General features: G+C 45.1%; 1 protein-coding gene across 1 annotated transcript in view; it reads left to right on the top strand.

Moving 5' to 3' along the window:
* Positions 1 to 22,846, top strand: part of LOC121284081 (cytoplasmic dynein 2 heavy chain 1) — a 770,821-nt gene that overhangs the window by 682,465 nt on the left and 65,510 nt on the right. Inside the window, exon 86 of the mRNA XM_041199129.1 lies at positions 19,083 to 19,172. Coding sequence (XP_041055063.1) covers positions 19,083 to 19,172 — 90 coding nt within the window. The remainder of the gene's footprint in view (positions 1 to 19,082; positions 19,173 to 22,846) is intronic.

The following is a 22,846-nucleotide window of genomic DNA, read 5'->3' as shown; positions in this document are numbered from 1 at the left end:
GCCACCCCATCGCTTGGAATGGCTTGTGAGACAGCCTGCTGACTCTGCTGTCCTGTTGGCCTCGATGACCTTGGCGGCCATCCTCTGGCCGTGGAGCCTGTGGAGGCCCCGCCTGGGAGGGAGTGGCCAGTTCTAGAACTGGCACCTCCCCAGTTGTCATAGCCTCAGCGGATGCAATGGTCACTGGCAGAGGGGCGGAGGAGCTGCTGCCCTCATCCGGAGCGCCCTGAGAGGAGCTCGCAGTGACAACAGGCATTGGACCTCCATGCTCACTGCAGATGGATGGGCACCGAGCGGCGACACTTGGTGCCCAGAACATCTCCCACATTGCGATTGACCACCTGTGGCCATTAGCTCTGTGAGGGCTTGAAGGTCTAAGCGTAACCCAATCAGAAGAGTCTCAATCCGATTGAAGCCCCTCTCCATGAGAGTCGCCAATCTCTCAATGGAGGAAGCCTGAAGCTCTGTCCTGAGGTCATGCCATCACTGACATTCTGCCTGAATTCCTCCACCACAGAGACCAAGTGAAGCACACGCTCATGCAACCCTGCCAGATGCTCCCGCGCACTCTGCCGCAAGCAGCTGCTGCATGGCTGACATCTCCAGAAGCACATCGTCACTGCCGCACTCAGCATGTGCCTGGTCCCCTGCTGTCCTCCGGCTGCTGGCGCCGTCGGCACTCTCTGTCCATGCCATCTCCTCCAGAGATTGTGAAGTGCCCTCTCCACTGTGCCCCGGGACACTAGCCAACATCATAATCCCCACCAAAGTGTTTGTCACTGCGCTGGTACCTGGCTCGCTGAAAGGATGTGATGCAAGTTGCAAGTATTGGCCCTCAGGTGTGGAGGGGGGGGCTCTGGATTTGTTGGTGGCGGCCATGCGGTGGTGATGCTGAAATTAACAACAAAGACACTGCATCAGTTAGCGTTCAGTCAGTAACACCTTTCATCCATTTCCCCCCAAGCCTCATAAGTCGCTCACCCTTTAAGAACCTAAGGAGACGAACACTGGTGGAGTGGTAAATAGTCAAGAGGAGGCCCAAGCATTACACACGCATACAGACAGGCTAGTCAGATGGCCTAAGGAATGCCACATGGAATGTTATGTGGATGAGTGTGCGGTTAAGCACTTGGGGCAAGACAAGCAAAGTACAGGAATACATGAGTAATGGTAGGACCATGGGAAGTCATGATGCTCACAGGGACCTTGCTGGGCAGACCCATGAAGGTAGCAGAACAGGAACGTAAGGCATTTAACAAGATCGAAGCCAGACTCACCTTTATTAGCCAAGGAATAGAATGTAGGAAAAGGGAAGCCATGTTGCAAGTGCAGAAAACGCTGTCGAGGCCACATCTACACTTCTGCGTTCATTTGTGACCTGCGCTTCATGAGAGGGATGGCATTGGAGTGGGGAGAGTGCATCCTGACCTGGATGCATGCTGGCCTGGAGAGTTGGAGTTATGAGGAAACATTGCATACACTTGTGACATTTGCCATGGAGCACAGGTCACATTATTGACCTTCATACCATTATGAGGGGCATAGAACAGGTGGACAGAAGGCAACATTTCCCCTTGGCGCAGGGATGACTAACGTGGTGGTATTTATTTAAGTTGAGTGCCATGAGGTTGACAGGTGAGGTGCTGAGGACCTTTTGGACAGAGTAATGTGGGATGCACTGGCTGAAAGGATGGTGGAGGTACAAACCCTCCTAAGATGCAGTAAGTCTTTGGATGTGCAGCAGCGATGCCATGGTACGTTAGGCCATGGGGATAGTGGTCACAAATGGGATAAGGCGACTTTGGAAGGTGCTAGAGATGCGCATCCTCCAGGGGCCAAGGAACCTTTGTGTCTGACCCACATGTCTGACTGCATCAGTCTGCGAATGAGCAGTGTTGCTGCATTAATGATTGCAGCAATCATCAGTACTTTGGATGGTGGGCAGACAGAGTGGATGGGACTGTGACCCTCAAATACCTGGCCGCTGCACCCCAGCCTCGCCGACACCTGCTGATCTGGCTGCCTGCCTCCTCCCCAGCTCCATGGCCTGCTCCTCATACATGGTGAGATGCTGCAGCATGGTGTGCCCACCACCAGTCCGCTGACACTCCCAGATATTGCTTTCAGTTTTTGCCTGCAAAACAGAGAAGAGCATTTATTGGGGCTGATCGCTCATGTACTCTGCACACGCATGCCGCACCCCAACCACAGCGGCCCATCTGAGGCCTCCAGCTGCTCCTGTCCCCATAAGATAGTATGCTGCTCCCAACCCCCTCCCCCAACGGCCACCTTGGACATATTCAGCATCCATTACTTTGAATAACACACGGGTCTTAGCGCCTATGACAAGGAGGCGCAACTAGGTGTGGCGCCGAGGCCAGCAGATGGCTCTTGACCACGACACCTTGAGGTTCCCCTTCCACCATCTCATCATCATCAATAAGACATGTGCTGGAGTTCTGAGTATCTGTCTAGCTGCCTCCCCTGCAGTTTGCCCCCAGACTACTCAAATACGACAAACATATGCTGCGGGGAGAAACCATCTTCTCCTCAACCACCAAGGCTGATGTAAGCATGACCACTATCTGTTTTCCCACCCAGTGTGTGCCAAATGCCCAATGCAGTAATGACACTAAGACATTGGGGGGTGGGGGGGCCTCAAAGGCTAAGGCTAAGGCTACCTGCTGGGTTAAGTGGCCAGGCCGCCATGGTATTCACCCTTCCAGAGCGCAACAAATCATTGAAGTGCTTGCGGTACTATGTCCCTGTGCGCCGCATATCGTCATGGGAGCTTACAGCCTCCACCACCCTGCCGCGCCTGCCTGGTCACGTGGGGGGCCCTCCTCCTCCCATCCTCCAGAAACTAGCCCTCCCAATGGTTGGACACCTCTTCCAGGACGACAGCAAGGCAGGCATTGGAGAACCGAGGGGCACAGTGGCCCCCCGCTGGCCTACCCTGCAGCCTGCCCCCCTCTTCCTCCTCTGCCCTCACCTCTTGTGGTGCCCAGTCACTGACTTAAAGGAGGCTGCCTGGCTGTTCTTTATACAGACTGTCAGTTCCCCATTGGAACCAGCCATCAATTTAATTTTCCCGATGAACACGGGAGTCTGAAACGCACTGGGCGGGCCTTAATTGGCGCAAAATGGCGGCGTGGCGGGGATTAGTTCCCTGCTCACCGCCGATTCGGTCAGGCCTGCCTGCCCAACAAACGCAAAATTCAGCCCATGATTTTGAAAATCACATTTCCACTATCAGTTGTTTTTTGCCTTTTGTTTCTCACCCTTATGATGTCCTTTCCAATTTGTGGACTGGGAAACTTGTTTCACTTTCTGGATTTACATTTTATGCTTAAAATTGATTTATATCAAGATTTCTGCATCAAATACAAGAAAACCTTTCCTATAAGCACTTAAGCTTAGGTTCCTTTCATTAGTACTTAGCCTCTTGCATGTTTTGTTATTGTAACGTGCGATTTAAGCACATGGACTTCAAGAAGGTTAATAAACAAGATTCCTTTATTCCACCGACATCAAAGTTGTATAAACTCTCAAGGGAAAGCATAACTTCAAGAAAGAAACTATTTACAGAGAATGCTCACAGCCTGTTTTGACACAGCAGTTGGTAAAGGCTGAGTTGTTTAAATCCCAGAGGGAAACTTGAACAACTGTTCATAACCTATATTTTCAATTGGTATGTTTGAGATGCCGATCTGACATCAGAAATAAAACTACGAAGCCTCAAGAGGTTTTTTAAATAAAACTAAATTAAAAATTTATTAATTTAACAACAAATTAAACACATGCACATGTCTACAAATTACTACCATAATAACTTTTAAACAAATCCCCAAATTTAATCGCCCTGCCCAGGCAAATCATCACCAAGGCAACAATAACCCATAGACTTTACAGAGACACCAGGCAAAGCACGTTTGACCTTACGAATTCAAAATGAGTTCCCTTGCAATTTGGTTCCTTTGCAGACACAGTTGTAGGCTTACAGGCTGGTTAGATCTTACATGCCTCTGACATGCACACACAAAATTCCTTTCTGTTTATACCTAGCTTCCCCTTTGAATTTTCTATCGTACCCTAGGCTTTTAATGTCACATCTTCTAACAATAACATTTTCATCCCACTAATTTTATTATTAATATAAATGCATTGCATGGTGTCTCCCAGCTAGGTGCAAGATTTTACCCATTCTTTTGAATGCTTTATTCAACAAATGCAAATATACCCTTTACCTTACTTGAGATTAAACTTATTGTTTACCCAATTAACATCTCAAACTACTAGTCTTCAAAGCAACCCAGACTAGCTGGCTTTAATACAATTAAGACACAGACAGATACACACATAGACACCACTATGCTCTATTTAAAAAAATAATTTCCAATAACATTATAGCTATTAATATCTCTTCATAACACAGCCAATGCTCTGGTCTCATTCTGACTGAAGGCCTCAACTCTTCAATACAGGAACTCACCAGGCTTGATCTACTGCTTCAGCTCCTGGCTGCAGTCTCTCTCTCTCTCTGTCTCTCCATCTCTCTTTCTCTGGTTCTAGCCACCCTTGGAATCTTCAAACTGTCCTTTTCATGGGCTTGGCTCCTGCCACACTGCCACTCAAACCCTGGACATGTCCTCGCTGTTTTCTGTCTCACCTCATGGCATCTGGCTCTGCCCCTCAGCTAGTCAAAGACACTGCTCCCTGCAGGGAGGGCCTTCCTGTTCCCGTGCTCGGTGCTCTCCCTCACCATTGCCACTTGCTGTTGGGCGCCCCACTACACACTTCCCTGTGTGAGAATTGCCATCCTAGCAACTAGATATAGCACATAGTGACTGTTTACTGAGCAAGCACATGATCAGCAGGTTCAATTGAACCACAACAGCCAGCATATTTGGGTCTACATCGGTGGCACCATTCCCTTCGTGCATCACTGATCTAGGCAAACGGAATGGGTTGGAATGATATCCAGCATTTGCTCAAGATGACCTACTCGGCCGCTCTTCTGAATTGGTACTTCTAATAACACCCAGGCTTTGCGAAGTGTCATCGACATGGGGTCTGGATCAGTCATGTCTCCAGGGACTACATGATCAGCAGTACTGGTTGCTCCAGTTGTAGCCTCCCTGCCTGACATCTCTGCATCTCCTTCTGGCACCAGAGTCGGACTCCTCATGATGGATGCAGCCCCCAGAATCCCTGATACATACATTCTAGGATTTGCCATCGCTATCCAACCTCTCTTCACGCAGAACACCATTGGCTGCCGCTTCAGGTTTCACTATACCATTAAATGGGCTACTTGTCCCCACATCATCCACCACTTTTGACATCGAGCAACTCCCCTCTGGAAATGGTTTTTTGAGGTTGTCCTCCAGCAACAGGTTTGGTGTCACAGTTGTGACTACTAGTATTGAGCTGCTTCCCTGCTTTGGCCAAAGTACAATTTTCACAGTTCTGGTAGTAATTGGCAATATTGGCAGCCATCCCTGGCCAATAATACTACCTTCTTGTCAGTATAGCTATCTTCTCCGACACTTGGTGACCCAATGATCACGAGCTGTGGTCAACACTTGACGCTTGAAACTGACAGGCAGGATGAGTTGCTTCATTTCTCTCCCATTGTCATGAACAAGCCAATAGAGAACTCTGCCCTCCTCCCCAAATCTCTTCCAGCACCTCAGCAATTTACATGCTTGTTTGGTCTCCTTCATTAGACAGCATCAGCTCGTTGGACAATTGAGTCTTCTAGTAGAAGTGAAACCTACTGATGTCTTCATTGACCAGTTGAAGCTGCTCTAGTGTTTTTGAGATGGATGGCAAAACTGATACTGTATGTCGCTCTACCCCTCTGGATCGGGTTTGGGTCTCCCTCATAAACATATCCATGATACTTTGATGACACCCTGGCAGAGTTCTACAGAGGATTGGGGTGTGAATGTTGCTGTTTGCTTGAGGCATAGGCATGGCATCAGCCATGATCCTCTCTGAACTGACAAAAGCCAGTTGCCTTACATGTTCAGTCTTCTGGCTGAGGGCCTCAGCGTTTCCTCCTCTTGCCGAGTCTGTACCTTCTCTGGTGAGTGACGTGGAATGGAGTTGTGCTGGGTGGGATTGCCATGCTTGATGTCTGTGGTGTTTGTGATTGTTGAGGGTAGTCTCATTGGAAGTGTCCAAACCTATTACAATTTCAGCACCTATTTGGAGTATCCCTTGGCTGTGTTTGGTTGCAAGGCTTACTATAAATAGAGGACAGCAAGGATTGGATTTGTGCTTGCTGTGCAGCTATCTCTTTCATCTGCCTGTTCAGCAGGAGGTCTACATCTCTGTCCATACAGACAGTCACCTCACTGATAGTGGCCGCTTTCCTGATCTTAGAATCCAGTCTTTCCTTATGATCCAGATGATGTAATCTTGCACATCAAAGGAGGACAGTCAGAGTTGGTCACTTTGTAAGTCTCCTCCACTTCCTCTGGATGTCTTCATCTCTCACTGCTTCAGCTAAGTGATTTTTCAGCTGCATGTCCCTGGTTATTTTAAAGGAGGAACCAGGAGGACGATGCTTTCAAACAACTTCAGCTCCAGGGATTTGGAGACCAGGTCCTTTTCTTTCAGTTTGCTTGTATTTGTAAAACCTCTGAAGTTGCAGCAGGCTACTGCTGTCCCTAAAAACCCACGCCAGGGACCTCAAAGGTTTGTCATTAACTGCTTTGAACATTTTCACCTCTCTCCAGTATTTCCTGCCAAACTTTCCTGCACAGATAATCCAGCATGAATGCTGCCTGCTCCCTCTCGTTGGGGCCGGTAGATGCTATGACCAGCTGTGCCCAACTTCCTACCCATCAGCAAGTAGAATATCTGTGATGGGATATTCCGCCCTTCTCCTATGTTAAAAGAAAGCACACTGGAACCCACTTTCTCATCACTACTTTGACTCTCAGCTTTATTCTCTGAAGCCTGCGCCTCTGCTGGAATTGCAGCTACTTTGGCTTCCCTCACTGATAGGTCCAGTTTCTGTTCATTCACCTTCAGCTCTATCTCAGCCAGGCGAGTTTCCGTTTCGTTCACCATGATCCAATGATACCAAGAAGTAATGTGGGATTTAAGCACACAGATTGCACGAAGGTTAAAAAAAAAGGTTGTTTTATTCCATCGGTATCAAAACTGTATAAACCCTCAAGAGAAAGCAAAACTTCAAAAAACAAACTATTCGCAGAGAATATTCACTGCTGATGCTCCAGACCTGTGTCCTATTCATGGCCTCAGCTCCTCAATGTAGCGATTCACCAGGCTTGCTACTCCAGGCTTCAGTTCCTGGCTGTTCTCTGTCTCTCTCTAGCTCTCTCTCTCTCTCTCTCTCTCTCTCAGACTCAGGGGTGCTGTTAGTCAGTCTAACTAGGTCTCCTATTCCCCTTCCTTGCTCTAGTCACCCTGAGAAACTTCAGGCTGCCCTATTCATGGCCTTGTCACCTGCCACACCGCCAGGATTTGTCTTTGTTGCTTTCTCCCTCGCCTTATGGCTCCACCCCTCAGCCTGTCAATGTTTTGTCTTGAGTTCGGGTCTTCGATGAGTTTCTTTAGGGTTTTTCTATTACCCTAAGAATGCTACTATAGGCTGTTATTCATAAAAACCATTCCTGTTTATTTACAGATATGTATATACATCTCAGTGCTACAAACACAGTTCTATTTCTTGCTTCCCAACTGTTCGCAGTCTCTTAGTCATGTGATGTTGCATCATAGTCACATCAGTTTCAGGTGCTTCTGATGTTAACCATTTACTCTACAGTCAAAGACACTACTCCCTGCAGAGAGGGGCCCTCAGGGGCTGAGCAGTTCCCCTGCTGCATGCTCCAAGAGCTAATGAGTTAAAATAATTAATTTAGACCAATATTAACAGTGCTAGACTCAAGAAGAACAAGCTAGGTTACAAGTCTTTCCACATATACTCCATTTCGAGAAAAGTTCTAGAGTCAGTAGATCACAGAATCACAGTGCAGAAGAGGCCCTTTGGCCCATTGAGTCTGCAACGACATGTGAGCAACACCTGACCTACCTACCTAATCCCATTTACCAGCACTTGGCTCATAGCCTTGAATGTTATGACGTGCCAAGTGCTCATCCAGGTACTTTTTAAAGGATGTGAGGCAACCTGCCTCCACCACCCTTCCCAGGCAGTGCATTCCAGACCATCACCACCCTCTGGGTAAAAAAGTTTTCCTCACATCCCCCCTAAACCTCCTGCCCCTCACTTTGAACTTATGCCCCCTTGTGACTGACCCTTCAATGAAGGGGAACAGCTGCTCCATATCCACCCTGTCCATGCCCCTCATAATCTTGTACACCTCGATCAGGTCGCCCCTCAGTCTCCTCTGCTCCAACGAAAACAACCCAAGTCTATCCAACCTCTCTTCATAACTTATATGTTCACATCCTGGTGAATCTCCTCTGCACCCCCTCCAGATCTAGATGAATTCTAAGGATTTATTTCTGGAGCATGGTAAACGTCAGTCAATTAGTTTGTTAAATATTTGTAAGGTTATAAGATCCCTAGTTAGCTATGATATTTTTTTACACTTTTTTAGTTCTGTTACATTGTCAAGGGTTTCATATGCACAGCATTTATCCCAATTTCAAAATGTTGACAGATTTAATTAAGTACAAGCTGATAGTAAGAGGAACTACAAGTCAAGTTTTGGTTAAATATGCAAAACATTTCCTGTGGATAGAATCTTAATGAATAGTATTAGTATGCTGCAAGCTATTATGTAACACCGTTAAATGTAAAATGTTACATTTTATTAAATTTATTCTAATGAGCTTTAAAATGCTAATGCCCTTGAAAGCCAACAGAGAAAATAACCTGGAGTCACAGTCAGAAATAATTTGTTTATTTAGAAGGAAAATAATCACAGTTGATGATTTTTCTTTAATTGGAATCCCTGGTGGAACTAGCATCGTTCTATTTATTAAAGTATATCTATTAATCAATTCTGATTATAATATGTTGAAATTAATAGCTGCCCAGGAGTGTTTCTCCAGCTAATGGGATGTTCCCATCAACCATGTCTCATTTATTGTCATAAACTGTAAACCAGTTGAATAAGCAGTGCCTCATTTTCCTTCTGCCCAGAAAGTCGCAAAATTTAGCCCCAACTGCCTAACACATGTCTACCTACAGTACTTGGGTGAATTTTATCAATCTCTGATCACTAGTCGCACACTGTGGTTGGAGTTCATAAAATCGGGACATATGAGGCATTATTTAGGGCTAAATAATGAGGATGCATCAACAGCTTGCCCAGCCTCAGTTAGCTGTGAAAATTCAATGATATAAGTCCTTAGTTTACTAGTTGTGGTGAGGCTCCACCCAGAGCATGAGCCTCGATTAGAAGCTGGGTGCAAGTGGAGTCCTGAGGGTTCACGCATTGAAACAAGTCTTTCCAAGAGCTGTTTATTTCTTGCAGTTTCTGGTTCTCTTTCTACAATTTACTCCATAACTTTGGTGATTTTATGTGATGAGTCACCTGTTTTTGCAGTTTTGGATTCATTCCCCCACTTATGTTTCCCCTAAATATTCTTGCTTACTGCTGGCTTTGACATTGCACCTTACAAAGATGAAGATGGGAACGGGTGTTCCTTTGGGGGTTCCAAGTATGTTGCACAATTGAGGTGAAGAAAAAGATATCACAAGATGCAGCTACAATCATCCTTGAGGTGTTTTAGCTGTACCCAACACTCAAGCATTTACATCTATGTGTCAAACAAGTCCTACTTTTGCCACCTTAACTGAATAAGACAGGCTACCATCATTTGCACAATGATCAGGATTCTGATTGCCTCTTCTCTCGCAAGTAAGATTGTCACAAAGTCTAGCTTTCATATTTCCACTTTCTTCAAAGCCAGCTTGACAAGTATTATGTTTGTAATCCTGCTGCTCATCCTGAAGCTACACCCAGCTACATCTCGGTGACAGCAACAAGTTTCTTTCTTTACATTGGATGGTGAAAAGAGTGTCGCTCGTGCTCCTAACTGCACCAGGTAATAATTCAAGGGGAGCATCATTGAACATGAGTGCTGCCCTTGCTTTTTGTGAATTCACTCTAAACACCTCCTGGTTGCTTCAAGTTTCATTTCTGCATTGGCCTTTCCACTAGTAGACTTTAGATCTCACCCTACAGGTGTACATCAGATTCACTGCCCAGCCTGGAGACTCAAAACCCAAAAGAAAAATTGAAATGGGAGAATTTGACCCATTAACTTTACTTCGGGTTTCGCACACATAATTCCAGACCTAACCATCAACACTCACCCCCTCCCCACCCCATCCTTCCCTAGCTCTGAACCAGCCTTTGCCTTAATATCTAGGCCCTGATGTCAGTGTAGAAAACATTTGTATTTAGCTCAAGAGCTATGCAAATCCACTCGGTTCTGAGGACCCCAGTTTAAAAAAAATGAATTAAGTGGATAAGTTTAATCAAAGAGCAATGATATCTTATCCTTACCACCCTGAATGCAATATATTATAATTCATAATATCAAACTTTGTATGCACAAGTATGGAACAGTATTTATTACGATATCTTGAATTGGGGAGAAGAGTTTCGAGTATTTATTTTGGTAGTAATTATAGCTTTGGGAAATGTTGGGCTGTAGCTTTAAGAATAATCTTGTGCTATAAGATCACATGACTTGTGTAAACCAATGTGTTAACAACATGGGGAACCTCTACAGACAGATCACTTCTTTAGTTATGGAGTTTGATGAACGCATGTAGTTGCTATTGCTGTCTTGTAAATAATGTCAAATGTTTCCACTAAGAAAAGTTGTCTGAAGATCAACTCTGTAACAAACTTGTGACAAGGATAAATCAGAATCAGTGCTGTACCTCATCCAGCAATTGTATCTAAGTTCATTAAAAATAACAGAAAATTTACTCATCCAAAATGCCACAGTTTGGCAGAATTGATCTCTTTGAGCCAGCCACAGATGATTGGTCTCAGCATATAGAATGTCTTGCGTTCTTCTTTCGTGCAAACAAAATCACAGGAGAATAGAAGAGGAGAGCGATTCTCCTGAGTACTTGTGGGAGCAAAACCTACAGTTTGGTTTAAAGCTTGTTGGCCCCCAATGCCCCAGATTCGAAGACTTTCAGTTAATTAGTAGACTTCGTTAAGGGACATTTTCAACCCAAGCCCTCAGTCACAATGCAGAGGTTCAGGTTCAACTCATGAAGTAGAGCCCCGGGGAAGTCAATTGTTACCTACGTGGCAAAATTAAAACAACTAACGGACTATTATGATTTTGATGAAACCCTGAATGACATGCTCAGAAATCGTATAGTATGTGGCATGCAGGAAGACACTATTCAGCGAAGATTGCTGGCTGAAGTGAATCTTGATTTTAAGAAAACATTAGAAATAGCTCTGACAATGGAAAATGCTGTAAGAGATTCACAAGCAATTCAAGGGGTGCAAAATGACGCAGCACAAGTGGCGAGAAAACCCAGGACTCCGCCGTGAAGCGGGAAACAGCCCCCACTAACCGAAAAATGAGAGGAAACAGCTGAGCAACTAAATCGAAAAATAACTTTCAGTGATATGGAAACAATCAGTTTCCTAGCGATTGGCAATATAAAAAACTAGAACGTTATTTTTGTCACAGAAGGGGACACATAATAAGACAGCACAAAGCGAGATTTAAACAGGCTTCCAAACCACAAACAAAGTCCAATGAAGCTTATAGTGTAGAAGAGCCTGAAACAACCAATTCAGATATGTATTCATTATTCAACATGAAAGTTGGGAAGACAGAGCCAATATTTGTTACAGTGCAAGTGAATTGTAAACCATTAAAAATGGAAGTAGACACAGGAGCTTCTACCACTGTAATAGAACACACTTTCAGATAGCTAAATAAAAATAATCAACAATTATATTTGGAACAAACATCTGCCAAGTTGAAAACATACACAGGCGAAGAAATCCAGGTGAAAGGTATCACCAAAGCAGCTGTTCATTATAGAAGCCAATCAGCATATCTGGTATTGAAAGGCAGAGGACCAAACCTTCTAAGGCGAAATTGGTTAAGGGAAATCAACCTTGACTGGCCAGTAAAATTTCAAAAGGAAACTGGAAGAGTTCCTGTCTCAAAAAAGGAACAAGGCAAGGTATTGCATAAAGAGCCTGGAGAGTCCAAGAACTGCAACAGGATGAAAAAGGAGTGTGTAACGATTAAACAACCTGAAGAAATGAAGATAAAAACAAAAAAACTGCAGATGCTGGAAATCCAAAACAAAAACAGAATTACCTGGAAAAACTCAGCAGGTCTGGCAGCATCGGCGGAGAAGAAAAGAGTTGACGTTTCGAGTCCTCATGACCCTTCGACAGAACTTGAGTTCGAGTCCAGGAAAGAGCTGAAATATAAGCTGGTTTAAGGTGTGTGTGTGGTGGGTGGAGAGATAGAGAGACAGAGAGGTGGAGGGGGTTGGTGTGGTTGTAGGGACAAACAAGCAGTGATAGAAGCAGATCATCAAAAGATGTCAACGACAATAGTACAATAGAACACATAGGTGTTAAAGTTGGTGATATTATCTAAACGAATGTGCTAATTAAGAATGGATGGTAGGGCACTCAAGGTATAGCTCTAGTGGGTTTTTTTTTAAATAATGGAAATAGGTGGGAAAAGGAAAATCTTTATAATTTATTGGAAAAAAAAAGAAGGGGGAAACAGAAAGGGGGTGGGGATGGGGGAGGGAGCTCACGACCTAAAGTTGTTGAATTCAATATTCAGTCCGGAAGGCTGTAAAGTCCCTAGTCGGAAGATGAGGTGTTGTTCCTCCAGTTTGCGTTGGGCTTCACTGGAACAATGCAGCAAGCCAAGGACAGACATGTGGGCAAGAGAGCAGGGTGGAGTGTTAAAATGGCAAGCGACAGGGAGGTTTGGGTCATTCTTGCGGACAGACCGCAGGTGTTCTGCAAAGCGGTCGCCCAGTTTACGTTTGGTCTCTCCAATGTAGAGGAGACCACATTGGGAGCAACGAATGCAGTAGACTAAGTTGGGGGAAATGCAAGTGAAATGCTGCTTCACTTGAAAGGAGTGTTTGGGTCCTTGGACGGTGAGGAGAGAGGAAGTGAAGGGGCAGGTGTTGCATCTTTTGCGTGGGCATGGGGTTGTGCCATAGGAGGGGGTTGAGGAGTAGGGGGTGATGGAGGAGTGGACCAGGGTGTCCCGGAGGGAGCGATCCCTACGGAATGCCGATAAGGGGGGTGAAGGGAAGATGTGTTTGGTGGTGGCATCATGCTGGAGTTGGCGGAAATGGCGGAGGATGATCCTTTGAATGCGGAGGCTGGTGGGGTGATAAGTGAGGACAAGGGGGACCCTATCATGTTTCTGGGAGGGGGGAGAAGGAGTGAGGGCGGATGCGCGGGAGATGGGCCGGACACGGTTGAGGGCCCTGTCAACGACCGTGGGTGGAAAACCTCGGTTAAGGAAGAAGGAGGACATGTCAGAGGAACTGTTTTTGAATGTAGCATCATCGGAACAGATGCGACGGAGGCGAAGGAACTGAGAGAATGGGATGGAATCCTTACAGGAAGTGGGGTGTGAGGAGCTGTAGTCGAGATAGCTGTGGGAGTCGGTGGGTTGTAATGGATATTGGTGGACAGTCTATCACCAGAGATTGAGACAGAGAGGTCAAGGAAGGGAAGGGAAGTGTCAGAGATGGACCACGTGAAAATGATGGAGGGGTGGAGATTGGAAGCAAAATTAATAAATTTTTCCAAGTCCTGACGAGAGCATGAAGCGGCACCGAAATAATCATCGATGTACCGGAGAAAGAGTTGTGGAAGGGGGCCGGAGTAGGACTGCAACAAGGAATGTTCCACATACCCCATAAAGAGACAGGCATAGCTGGGGCCCATGCGGGTACCCATAGCCACACCTTTTATTTGGAGGAAGTGAGAGGAGTTGAAGGAGAAATTGTTCAGCGTGAGAACAAGTTCAGCCAGACGGAGGAGAGTAGTGGTGGATGGGGATTGTTCGGGCCTCTGTTCGAGGAAGAAGCTAAGGGCCCTCAGACCATCCTGGTGGGGGATGGAGGTGTAGAGGGATTGGACGTCCATGGTGAAGAGGAAGCGGTAGGGGCCAGGGAACTGGAAATTGTTGATGTGACGTAAGGTGTCAGAGGAATCACGGATGTAGGTGGGAAGGGACTGGACAAGGGGAGAGAGAAGGGAGTCAAGATAACGAGAAATGAAGAAATGAAGACTGTCTTAAACAACGACATAGAAGAACAGCAGAAGAACCTCAAGGAGATGCTGATGAATGACAGCGTTCAAGACAAAGTGAGTAACCTTCGCAAAGGAAAGGAAATCTTGTTGAAAGACCTTCACATACTACAAGGTTCCATCAGGTCAAAGTTTGTGCCTCTGGAAAAGTACAAAAATAAACAGGAAAAATTTGACAGCTCTCTGAACAAACTGAAGAACCAGTTGGCAGAGAAGACATAGCAATGTTCAAGTTTCCAGGAGGAAGCCAACAGATACAAGAAAGAGACAGAAGAGCTGAAGAATCAGCAAAATAAAGCTAACGAGGCCTTGAAAACAAAAATCATAGAACTTTCCAAGAGGTGAGCAAATAATGACATCTTGGGTGACTCAACTACTGAACTATGACAAATTGAGATTGCACCTGAGGGAAGCCTGGGTGACAGTGAAGTCAAAAGGAAGGCCGCGACTAAATTCTGTGGTAAAGAGAAGATACATAGAAGAAAGCTGCAGGATTACTGATGAGGCGCCGTCCTCAGACAAGACTGAGCCTAATCCCAATTTGGAGAGGAAGATGGAGAACAGTCAAGGGAACCAAAAAGTGACTCATGGGGCAGAATTTTTTGTCCCAAGGGCCGGCACACACCCCACCCGAACCGGAGTAAAATAGTGCATGATGATGTCGGGTGAATGTCCCTATGTCATCGCGCACTAGTGCAATATTTCACTCAGCAGGCATGCACGGCTGCCAGAGCAGTGCCAACCATTAATTAACAGGCCACTTAAGGCCCTTAACAGCCCAATTGACTGTGATATTACCTCGTCCGTGCGATTTACTGCTCATCACACGGGCAAAACGGGCAGGCAGGCAGCCGACATTTTCACCTGATTCAAGGGCGGGATAAAAAGGGTCAGCAGCATTGCCAGTGTAAGTAGTGAGCAGTTTTGGAGATAGTTTGCAGCTGGTTGCTTGTTGATACTTGGCAGCTTCATCTATGTTCGGGGCTTCATTCTTAGCATTCCCAGGCCTCATATCAGACAGCCGCCTTTTACCCTGGTATTAGGGATTGTGGTCTCCGCTGGTAGCACCTCCTCTGAGAAGCAAGAGAGGGGCAGAAGAGAGAGAAGGCCAGGAGTCCCCCAATGCAGCTTCCAGGGGAGGGACCTGTGGGAGGAGAGGCGCAGGCACAAGGGGCAGAGGGCCGGTAGGAAGTCCAAGGTGGAAAGGGCCACAGAAGACACCATTATCCTGCTGCCAGAGCTTACAGGCGGCGATGCAGCTACCTCAATATGTCTGAGGTGCAATGCCAAAGGAGGCTCCACTCTCAAGGGAGATTGTGACCTCCATTTGTCAGATGATTGGACCTGAGATCAGCTCCGACTGTGTGGGTGGATACCCCATGTCAGTGGCTCTGAGGGTCACAGCGGCCTTCAACATCTATGCCCACGGCTCTTTCCGGGACTCAGTGGGGATTTGCGTGGAGTCTCCCAATCAACTGTCCATAGTTGCGTCAAGCTGGTGACAGAAGCTCTGTTCAGGCTGGCACTGACCTTTATTCTTTAGCGTACGGAAGAGGCCAGCCAGACTGAGCAAGCCAGAGGCTTCGCAGCGATTGTTGGGTTCCCCCGCATCCAGGGTGTACACATGTACACATGTGGCCATCATGCAGATAGTGTGTGACCACAGGATGCAGATTCTGCAAGTCCGTGCAAGGTACCCTGGCAGCTCCCATGATGCGTACATCCTGAGACACTCCCAGGTGCCGAGGCTCTTCAGTGCTCCAGCAAGACTGGATGGATGGCTGCTGGCTGACAATGGCTATCTGTTGAAGAGATGGCTCAGGATGCCTCTCCATCACTCAGAAACAGAAGCAGAGAAGCATTACAACAAGAGCCAGGCCTCCACAAGCGTGGTAGTAGAGAGGACCAAAGGTCTCCTCAAGATGCGCTTCCGATCCCTGGACCATTCAGGGAGCACTACAATACCCCACAAAGCGGGTATCACTGATCGTGGTTTCATGCTGCGCTGTCCATGATCTGGCACTGGCAATGGGTACCCACTGGAGGAAGAGGATCTTGATGCAACTCCACAGGATGATAAGTCCAGTAGTGAGTCCGAAGACGACCATGGTGAAGGGAATGCTGAGGGTGTGGAGCCAGACCTCGGTAACCTCCTGGGAGGCAGGGACACCAGGGACACCTCGATCCAATGCCACCAAAGATCAGCTTCAAACACTGATACCACAACAAGATATTGTTCCACCTGTGACCATTACGGAAACACTGGTTCCTGCTGAAGATGTTTAACCGAGGACAGACATGCCTGACCCCTCTGTTGGAGCAGAAGACACTGAACTGCAAGTGCCTAATGAGGTACCTGATAATGCGGTTCCAGAGAATGTGTTTCCTTCAGGAGAATCTGAAGTCATGGGGCTGCGATGTTCCACATGGATCAGGAAACCACCTGAAAGACAGAACTTGTAATTTCATGACGTTTGTAAATATTTTAATATCAGGAGATAAATATCCTTATATGTACAAAATATACAGAAAAGTTAAAGGGGGAGGAATGTTGTAATTATAGTTTTGGGGAAATGTTGGACTGTAGTTTTAAGAATAATCCTGAGCTGTAAGATCACATGATCTGCGTAAACCAGTGTGTTAACAGCATGGGGAACCTCTACAGGGAGAGCGCTTCTTTAGTTATGGCGCTTGATGAATTTGTGTAGTTGCTACTGTTGTCTTGTAAATAAAGTCAAACGTTTCCACTAAAAAATGTTGTCTGAAGATCAACTCTGTAACAATTTTTATGATATACAGATGGCATTAACATCATGTAATCATAAATACTAAGGGCAGTTAAACTCTTGCATTTAACTTAGTCTGGCAGGTGAATGGCTTTCATTCTTAGTGATGGATGGAACAAATTTAATTTTTTTAATTGAAAATGCATATATAAAAAACCACTGGAGCATAATGTCAGTTATATCTAGATTCTATTATAAAAGCAGGGTGTTCAACTCGAGTTCTTTTTGCTCGATGCAGCCAGTGATTAATTAGTTTACTTAAATGTCAGTAAATGTCTACAGGAATTGTCATTCGTAACTGAACCTGTATAATTGGGTTTCATTACCAGTAATTAATGGCTAGACTTTGATGTCAAGAACAATTTTCATCTAAAGTTGTTGCCTTTCGACTAATGAATTACCCAAATATCTTTGCTTGGAATGCGTTTTGACAGGTTTTTAATTTGAATATAAATGACAAAATAACGTGACCTCCTTTGCAAAATTCAAAGTAGTGCAGTGAACTCTTCCGAAATATTAATTATCTTTAAGTTGTTTTTCATGTTATGTGCTTAGTAGGAAAGTGAACATTTTCATTTGATATAAGTTAATTAAATATTTTTGAAAGCCATTCCAGTTATCAGGAAATTAAATTATGAGGAATGATTTTTTTCAAACTATTGTCAGCCTAGAAATAAATGGTAATTCCCACTTTGTTCTTAGTGGTCTAAGAACCTTTGTAAGGAATCAGTAATCCAGTCTTGCTGCAGTCCTTATGACATTAACTATAGAATATCTTAAATGTTATATCAGGGCTTTGAACACACATTGCAGCAGTGTGTAAAATGCTAACAATGCCACGGAAGTACAAGGATAGATCGTTTCAAATTTCTTCTCACGTCTTCAAAACATTAGTCCCATGCATTGTATTGATGAATAATTCATATTAACTTGGTAGTTGGAAGGTGAACAAATCCCTGTGGCCAACAAAAATCAGCTAGAGATCTTACCAAACACTGAAAGAAATAAAGGAAAATGTACCAAAGAGGTTAAGGGACAAGTTTATAGCTGGTCAAGACAAAAATGAAGTGTTGCAATTTATTTGGTTATCAGCAGAGACCTGCAAAGCATTTGTGATCAAATTAGTATACTTAACCAATTCCATCATCTCATTCATCCCCCACCCCACCATGCCTTCCCATTCCATCCCATGCCGCCTCATCTTTCTCTCATGTCAGCTCCATCCCATGCTAGTCCATCCTTCCCATTCCATTTCTCACATGCCACCCCCTTCCTCCCATGCCACCCCCTTCCTCCCATGCCATTCTCATCCCATGCCATTCCATCTTTCCCATGCCACCCCTCTGATGCCATTCCCTCTTTCCCACTCCTCCCATACTACCCCCATTATGTCATTCCATCTTCCCCATTTCATCACCACCGCACTCCAAACTGTACAGTAAGGGTAACTTTGCTGTTGGGCTCGCCTTAGCTTCTGCTGTTTTTTCTTGACCAATCCGCACCTCTCTTCCCCACCACCCCCCACCTCGCTGACACTGCTACCACTTATTACATGTGCATGCACCCCACTTGCCTCTGTGTACCAGGCTCCACCCATAAAATCAGCCCATTTGCCAATCAGAAAATTGCAGACAGATAAAAACTGCTCATTATTGCAATAGGTATTTGGGACAAAATTGATGTTTGGTGAAAGTATGTAATGAGTATTAGTGAATCAGCAGCCTGCTTTACACCATCACAAATATTTTTTCATTGTAGTCAGTGGATAAGAAAATCAACATGGTCTAAAAGGGACTACCAATTTTCTCTTGCTCATTTTGCTCCAAAAACACAAGTATCTAATTATTGCAGATTAGCATATTTATTTTGGTTGACAATTAGTTTGTTTTTGAAAACCACGATTGTGAAAGGTGACTCAAACTAACACACACTGGAATAAATATATCAGCTTCATTGCATTAAAAAATGTTCTAAATTTTTAATTCTACCTGTACAGTGTCCTTTGAGCTGGCAGAACAAATGGGAGGGACCTGAAGACCCAATGCAGTACCTTAGAGGATCGGTAGCTCGTGCACTTGCAATACAGGTAAATATGGATATTGCTAAGAGGTGGGTTTTGTTTTAAATATTTATAGTTGTGGCAAGTGTTGTTTTTAGCCAATTCAAGCACATCAAGTAAACAGAATGCCTCTATGGATTAAGCACACTGCATGTTTTTCTTTTCTTCAATTTTGCCTTATATCCTTTGTGCTAATCGTTAATAAATCATGACTTGCAAATTACTTCACAGGTTTATTGAGTTGCCACAAGTTTTCTCCACCTCATTATACTCTGGTTTACACAGTTGCATGATACATAGTTAAATCTTCAAAAGACAAGGTTTGATAGCTTCTCAAGAAAACAATGCTGATGTTTTAATAAACCTGCAGAAATATGTGGCTTAAAGAATATTACTGTATTGTGTATTGTGTGTTATTTCAACACCGCCGGATATTAATAAACAATGGAGGTTCAGACAATGCCACAATGCATGAGGCTAAAATTGAACAGTTTTATTGTGTCAGTGCCAGAGCCTTTTAACTTTATATTTTATTTCTTACCACATTTATTGATGGAATTTGTCAAACATTAATTATCTGTAACTCTGCCAGCCCTTAAGAACTCTCCATTCCTCCAACTCTAGCCTCTTGTGCATCTGTCTGCCTTTGTCCCACCACTGCACCTTTAGCTGTTTAGACCCTACTCTTTGGAATTTCCTCCCTAATCCTCTTCCCACTACCCTTTCCTCTTTTAAAACTCTCCTTAAAACCCACCTCATTGATCCATCTTTGGGTCCTCCTTCCTACTATCTCCTTTGACTCGGTATCCATTTTGGTCTGATTATACCCCTGTGAAACACTTCGGGAAGTTTTTCAGCATTAAAGGTACTATATTAAAGGTGCTTCCACGCCATGTTTGCGTGTCATATTGTCCCATTCCCATTTTATTAATTATGCGGACATAGGAAACATGCCGTCTCGCTGGTGGGCAGCCTCCGATTTGCCCGCCACACCGTTACCTAACCACTTCCACATTTAAACTGCAGCTGCACACAGTTCTCAATTCTTACAGCCCAGGACTGTTCTGGCGAAGACTTGGCCTCTAAATCCAAGAAGAGTGCAGCTCCCCAATTCAGTGATGCATCCGTGGGACACCTTCTGGATGGCATGGAGGATTGTCCTCTACTCCTGCTCTGGCTGCCGGAGGTCCATCAACCTCACCATTCTGGCTTGGGAGGTGGTGTAGAGGTGGTCATTGCCAATGCTGCACATAAGAAGTCGGCCATCCAGAGCTGAAAATGGATGAATGATCTCATCCGTAACACCAGGATAAGTCAACCATCTAAGCTCACACACTCATAAGGCCATCAGACGTTCACTGGCATCTCACTCACTGCCAGCTCAAGGGACATCATCACTCACTCTCTCACACATGCCCTCACATCTCTATCTGGCCTCATTTCATCAGGAGGCCACTTGCACAAATCAACATTTGCTCCCACACACTCTGAGATACCCCCCTTCCCCAGTACAGCCTCGCCCCACAGCATCTTCCCTTGCCTGAGGCCACTTCTCCCCCTTCCCCAAGCAAGCCCTAGCGCTGCAGCTGTTGTAGAGCCACCCCCACCTTATGGCTGGCCTGGTAGATAGAAACCTGCCCGTGAGCCCCCCTAAAAGTGATGTGGTGCTGCCTACAAAGCCTGGCACTGATGACCAGGAGTGCTGGCTGAAGCAAACCCGAAGTCCCGAGTGAAGTGCAGCTCACCAGGTGCACGTTGGTTATGTACTGTTGTGAAACATGTTGGACGTGCAATCACTCTGACATGCCTAGATGATCCCACTTGGGGAGATGATTCCGGCGAGCAGGGCTTATAATGAGGTGCTAAAGTTTTGAAATTATATTCCCAATGTGCAATGGTGGGAAACACAGCCCGCTATTGACGGGTGGAGTGGATGATCACAAACTAGTTTCACAATTGTGTGAAATTGATTTTTGGCCTTCTCGCCATATTGTTCCCCCCACTGTCTACCTGGCCTGCCCTGATGCCTGATGTCAAAGGGGCCGGAAAATCTCAGCCTTAGACTTTCACCACAGACAGAACCAGGGATCTATGAGTAGCTGTCCATCTAAAAAAAACTTTGCTCATGAGTTAACCTCAGATTAACCTTGGTACGTGTCTACATGAATGACTTCTTCACAGGCTGTGACATGAAAGGAACAGCAGAATTAGTATTGAAAAGCAGAATATTGCACATGTTGGCAATCTGAAATAAGAACAGAAAATGCAATAAATATTCAGCAGGTCAGGCAGCATTTGTGGAGAAAGAAACAGTATTAACATTTCAGAAATGTTAACACTGTTTCTCTCTCCATGGATGCTGCCTGAGGCTGAGTGTTTCCAGCATTTTCTGTTTTTATAGCAGAATTAATGGGCTGGATTTTACAGGTAGGTGTGGAGAGGCATACTGCTCCCCACTCCTGCTGCCCTGGAAGGAAAGTCAGACTGCTAGCAGTCCACAGTGTCATGGTCCATTATGGTCTGCTGCCACCATATATGTTGAGGGTCTCGATATGGATCTCAAGAGATCTCTCTCTATGCTATCCATGCTAAGCAAAACATTGAGACTGACAATGGTTCTGGTCGAACATAATTACATGAAGTTTATTACTTGCAGCAACTATATACAGCTTTGTACAGGTCTTGATCTAACCTGGGTCCTAACTATTATTTAGGTTGATTACTTGACTATATACCTTACTCATAACCATAAAGTCTTACAGATACAGAGTCACAGACAGTGGCAATCACAGGCAATAGTGAACATCTAACATGGAAGCTGTACCTTTAATCCTCCAGCCTTACATATGGTGATATCATAGTCATGTCACTATGCTGCTTCTTAAAGGTACATGTCATTGTCTGCGTTGGCATGCATATAATATCACAACATCCCCCTTTTCCCATTTGATAAAAAGAAAAATTTCTTGAGAACGTAAATAACAGTGAATATCAGGCATAACAAGATTGAGTTATGGTATAGAGCTTTTACGCATGAAGATAATGTTTTAGCGGGCGGATGACGCAACCGTATCTTGTTCTGGTGTAGTTTTCAGGGTGTTGTGTTGTGTCCTGTGGTTTTGCCTTCGTAGCTTGTGTTTCTTGGTTGTTCATCACAGGATCATTGTGTCTTACAGTTGGTACTTGTATGGTTATCTGCGACTGAAATAACACTCTGTCACTGAGTCATTGTCAGCCTGATCTGCCTGTGTTTCAGCATGTGCGATATGAATATGCCAAAGGTTCCTTTTGAGGAACTGTCCATTTAGCATCTCAGCCTCGTATGACCGTGGCAGTGTACACTTTCATAGTAGGTTCCCTTGTACCCAAGTCTTTGTGTGGTAATCGGGTATGTGCGTGCTTTGATCACATTCAACTGTGTTAACAGTTTTGCTCTCTGGTCATGCTACTGGGATGTCCTCTCTCTCCATTCTAGTCAAGTATCATGAGCTTCTGTCTGGATTGGGAGTAGATAGGATGGGAGAGTGGTACAGGCTTGCCTCCCAAACATCAAATTGGCAGGTGAGGGTAGACCATCTCCCTGTGGTGTGGCACGAAGATTGAGCATGGCAATTCGGAAATCTTGTTTGATTGCCTTACACTTTAGAAGTGTTGCTTTCACTGTCTTGATCAGGCTTGTCCAACCCATAGCCCTCAAAGCC

This window comes from Carcharodon carcharias, chromosome 11 (genome assembly GCF_017639515.1).
Source record: "Carcharodon carcharias isolate sCarCar2 chromosome 11, sCarCar2.pri, whole genome shotgun sequence".
Lineage (NCBI taxonomy): Eukaryota > Metazoa > Chordata > Chondrichthyes > Lamniformes > Lamnidae > Carcharodon > Carcharodon carcharias.
The sequence above is the reverse complement of the archived record's forward strand: the minus strand, read 5'-3'. Positions and strand labels throughout refer to the sequence as shown.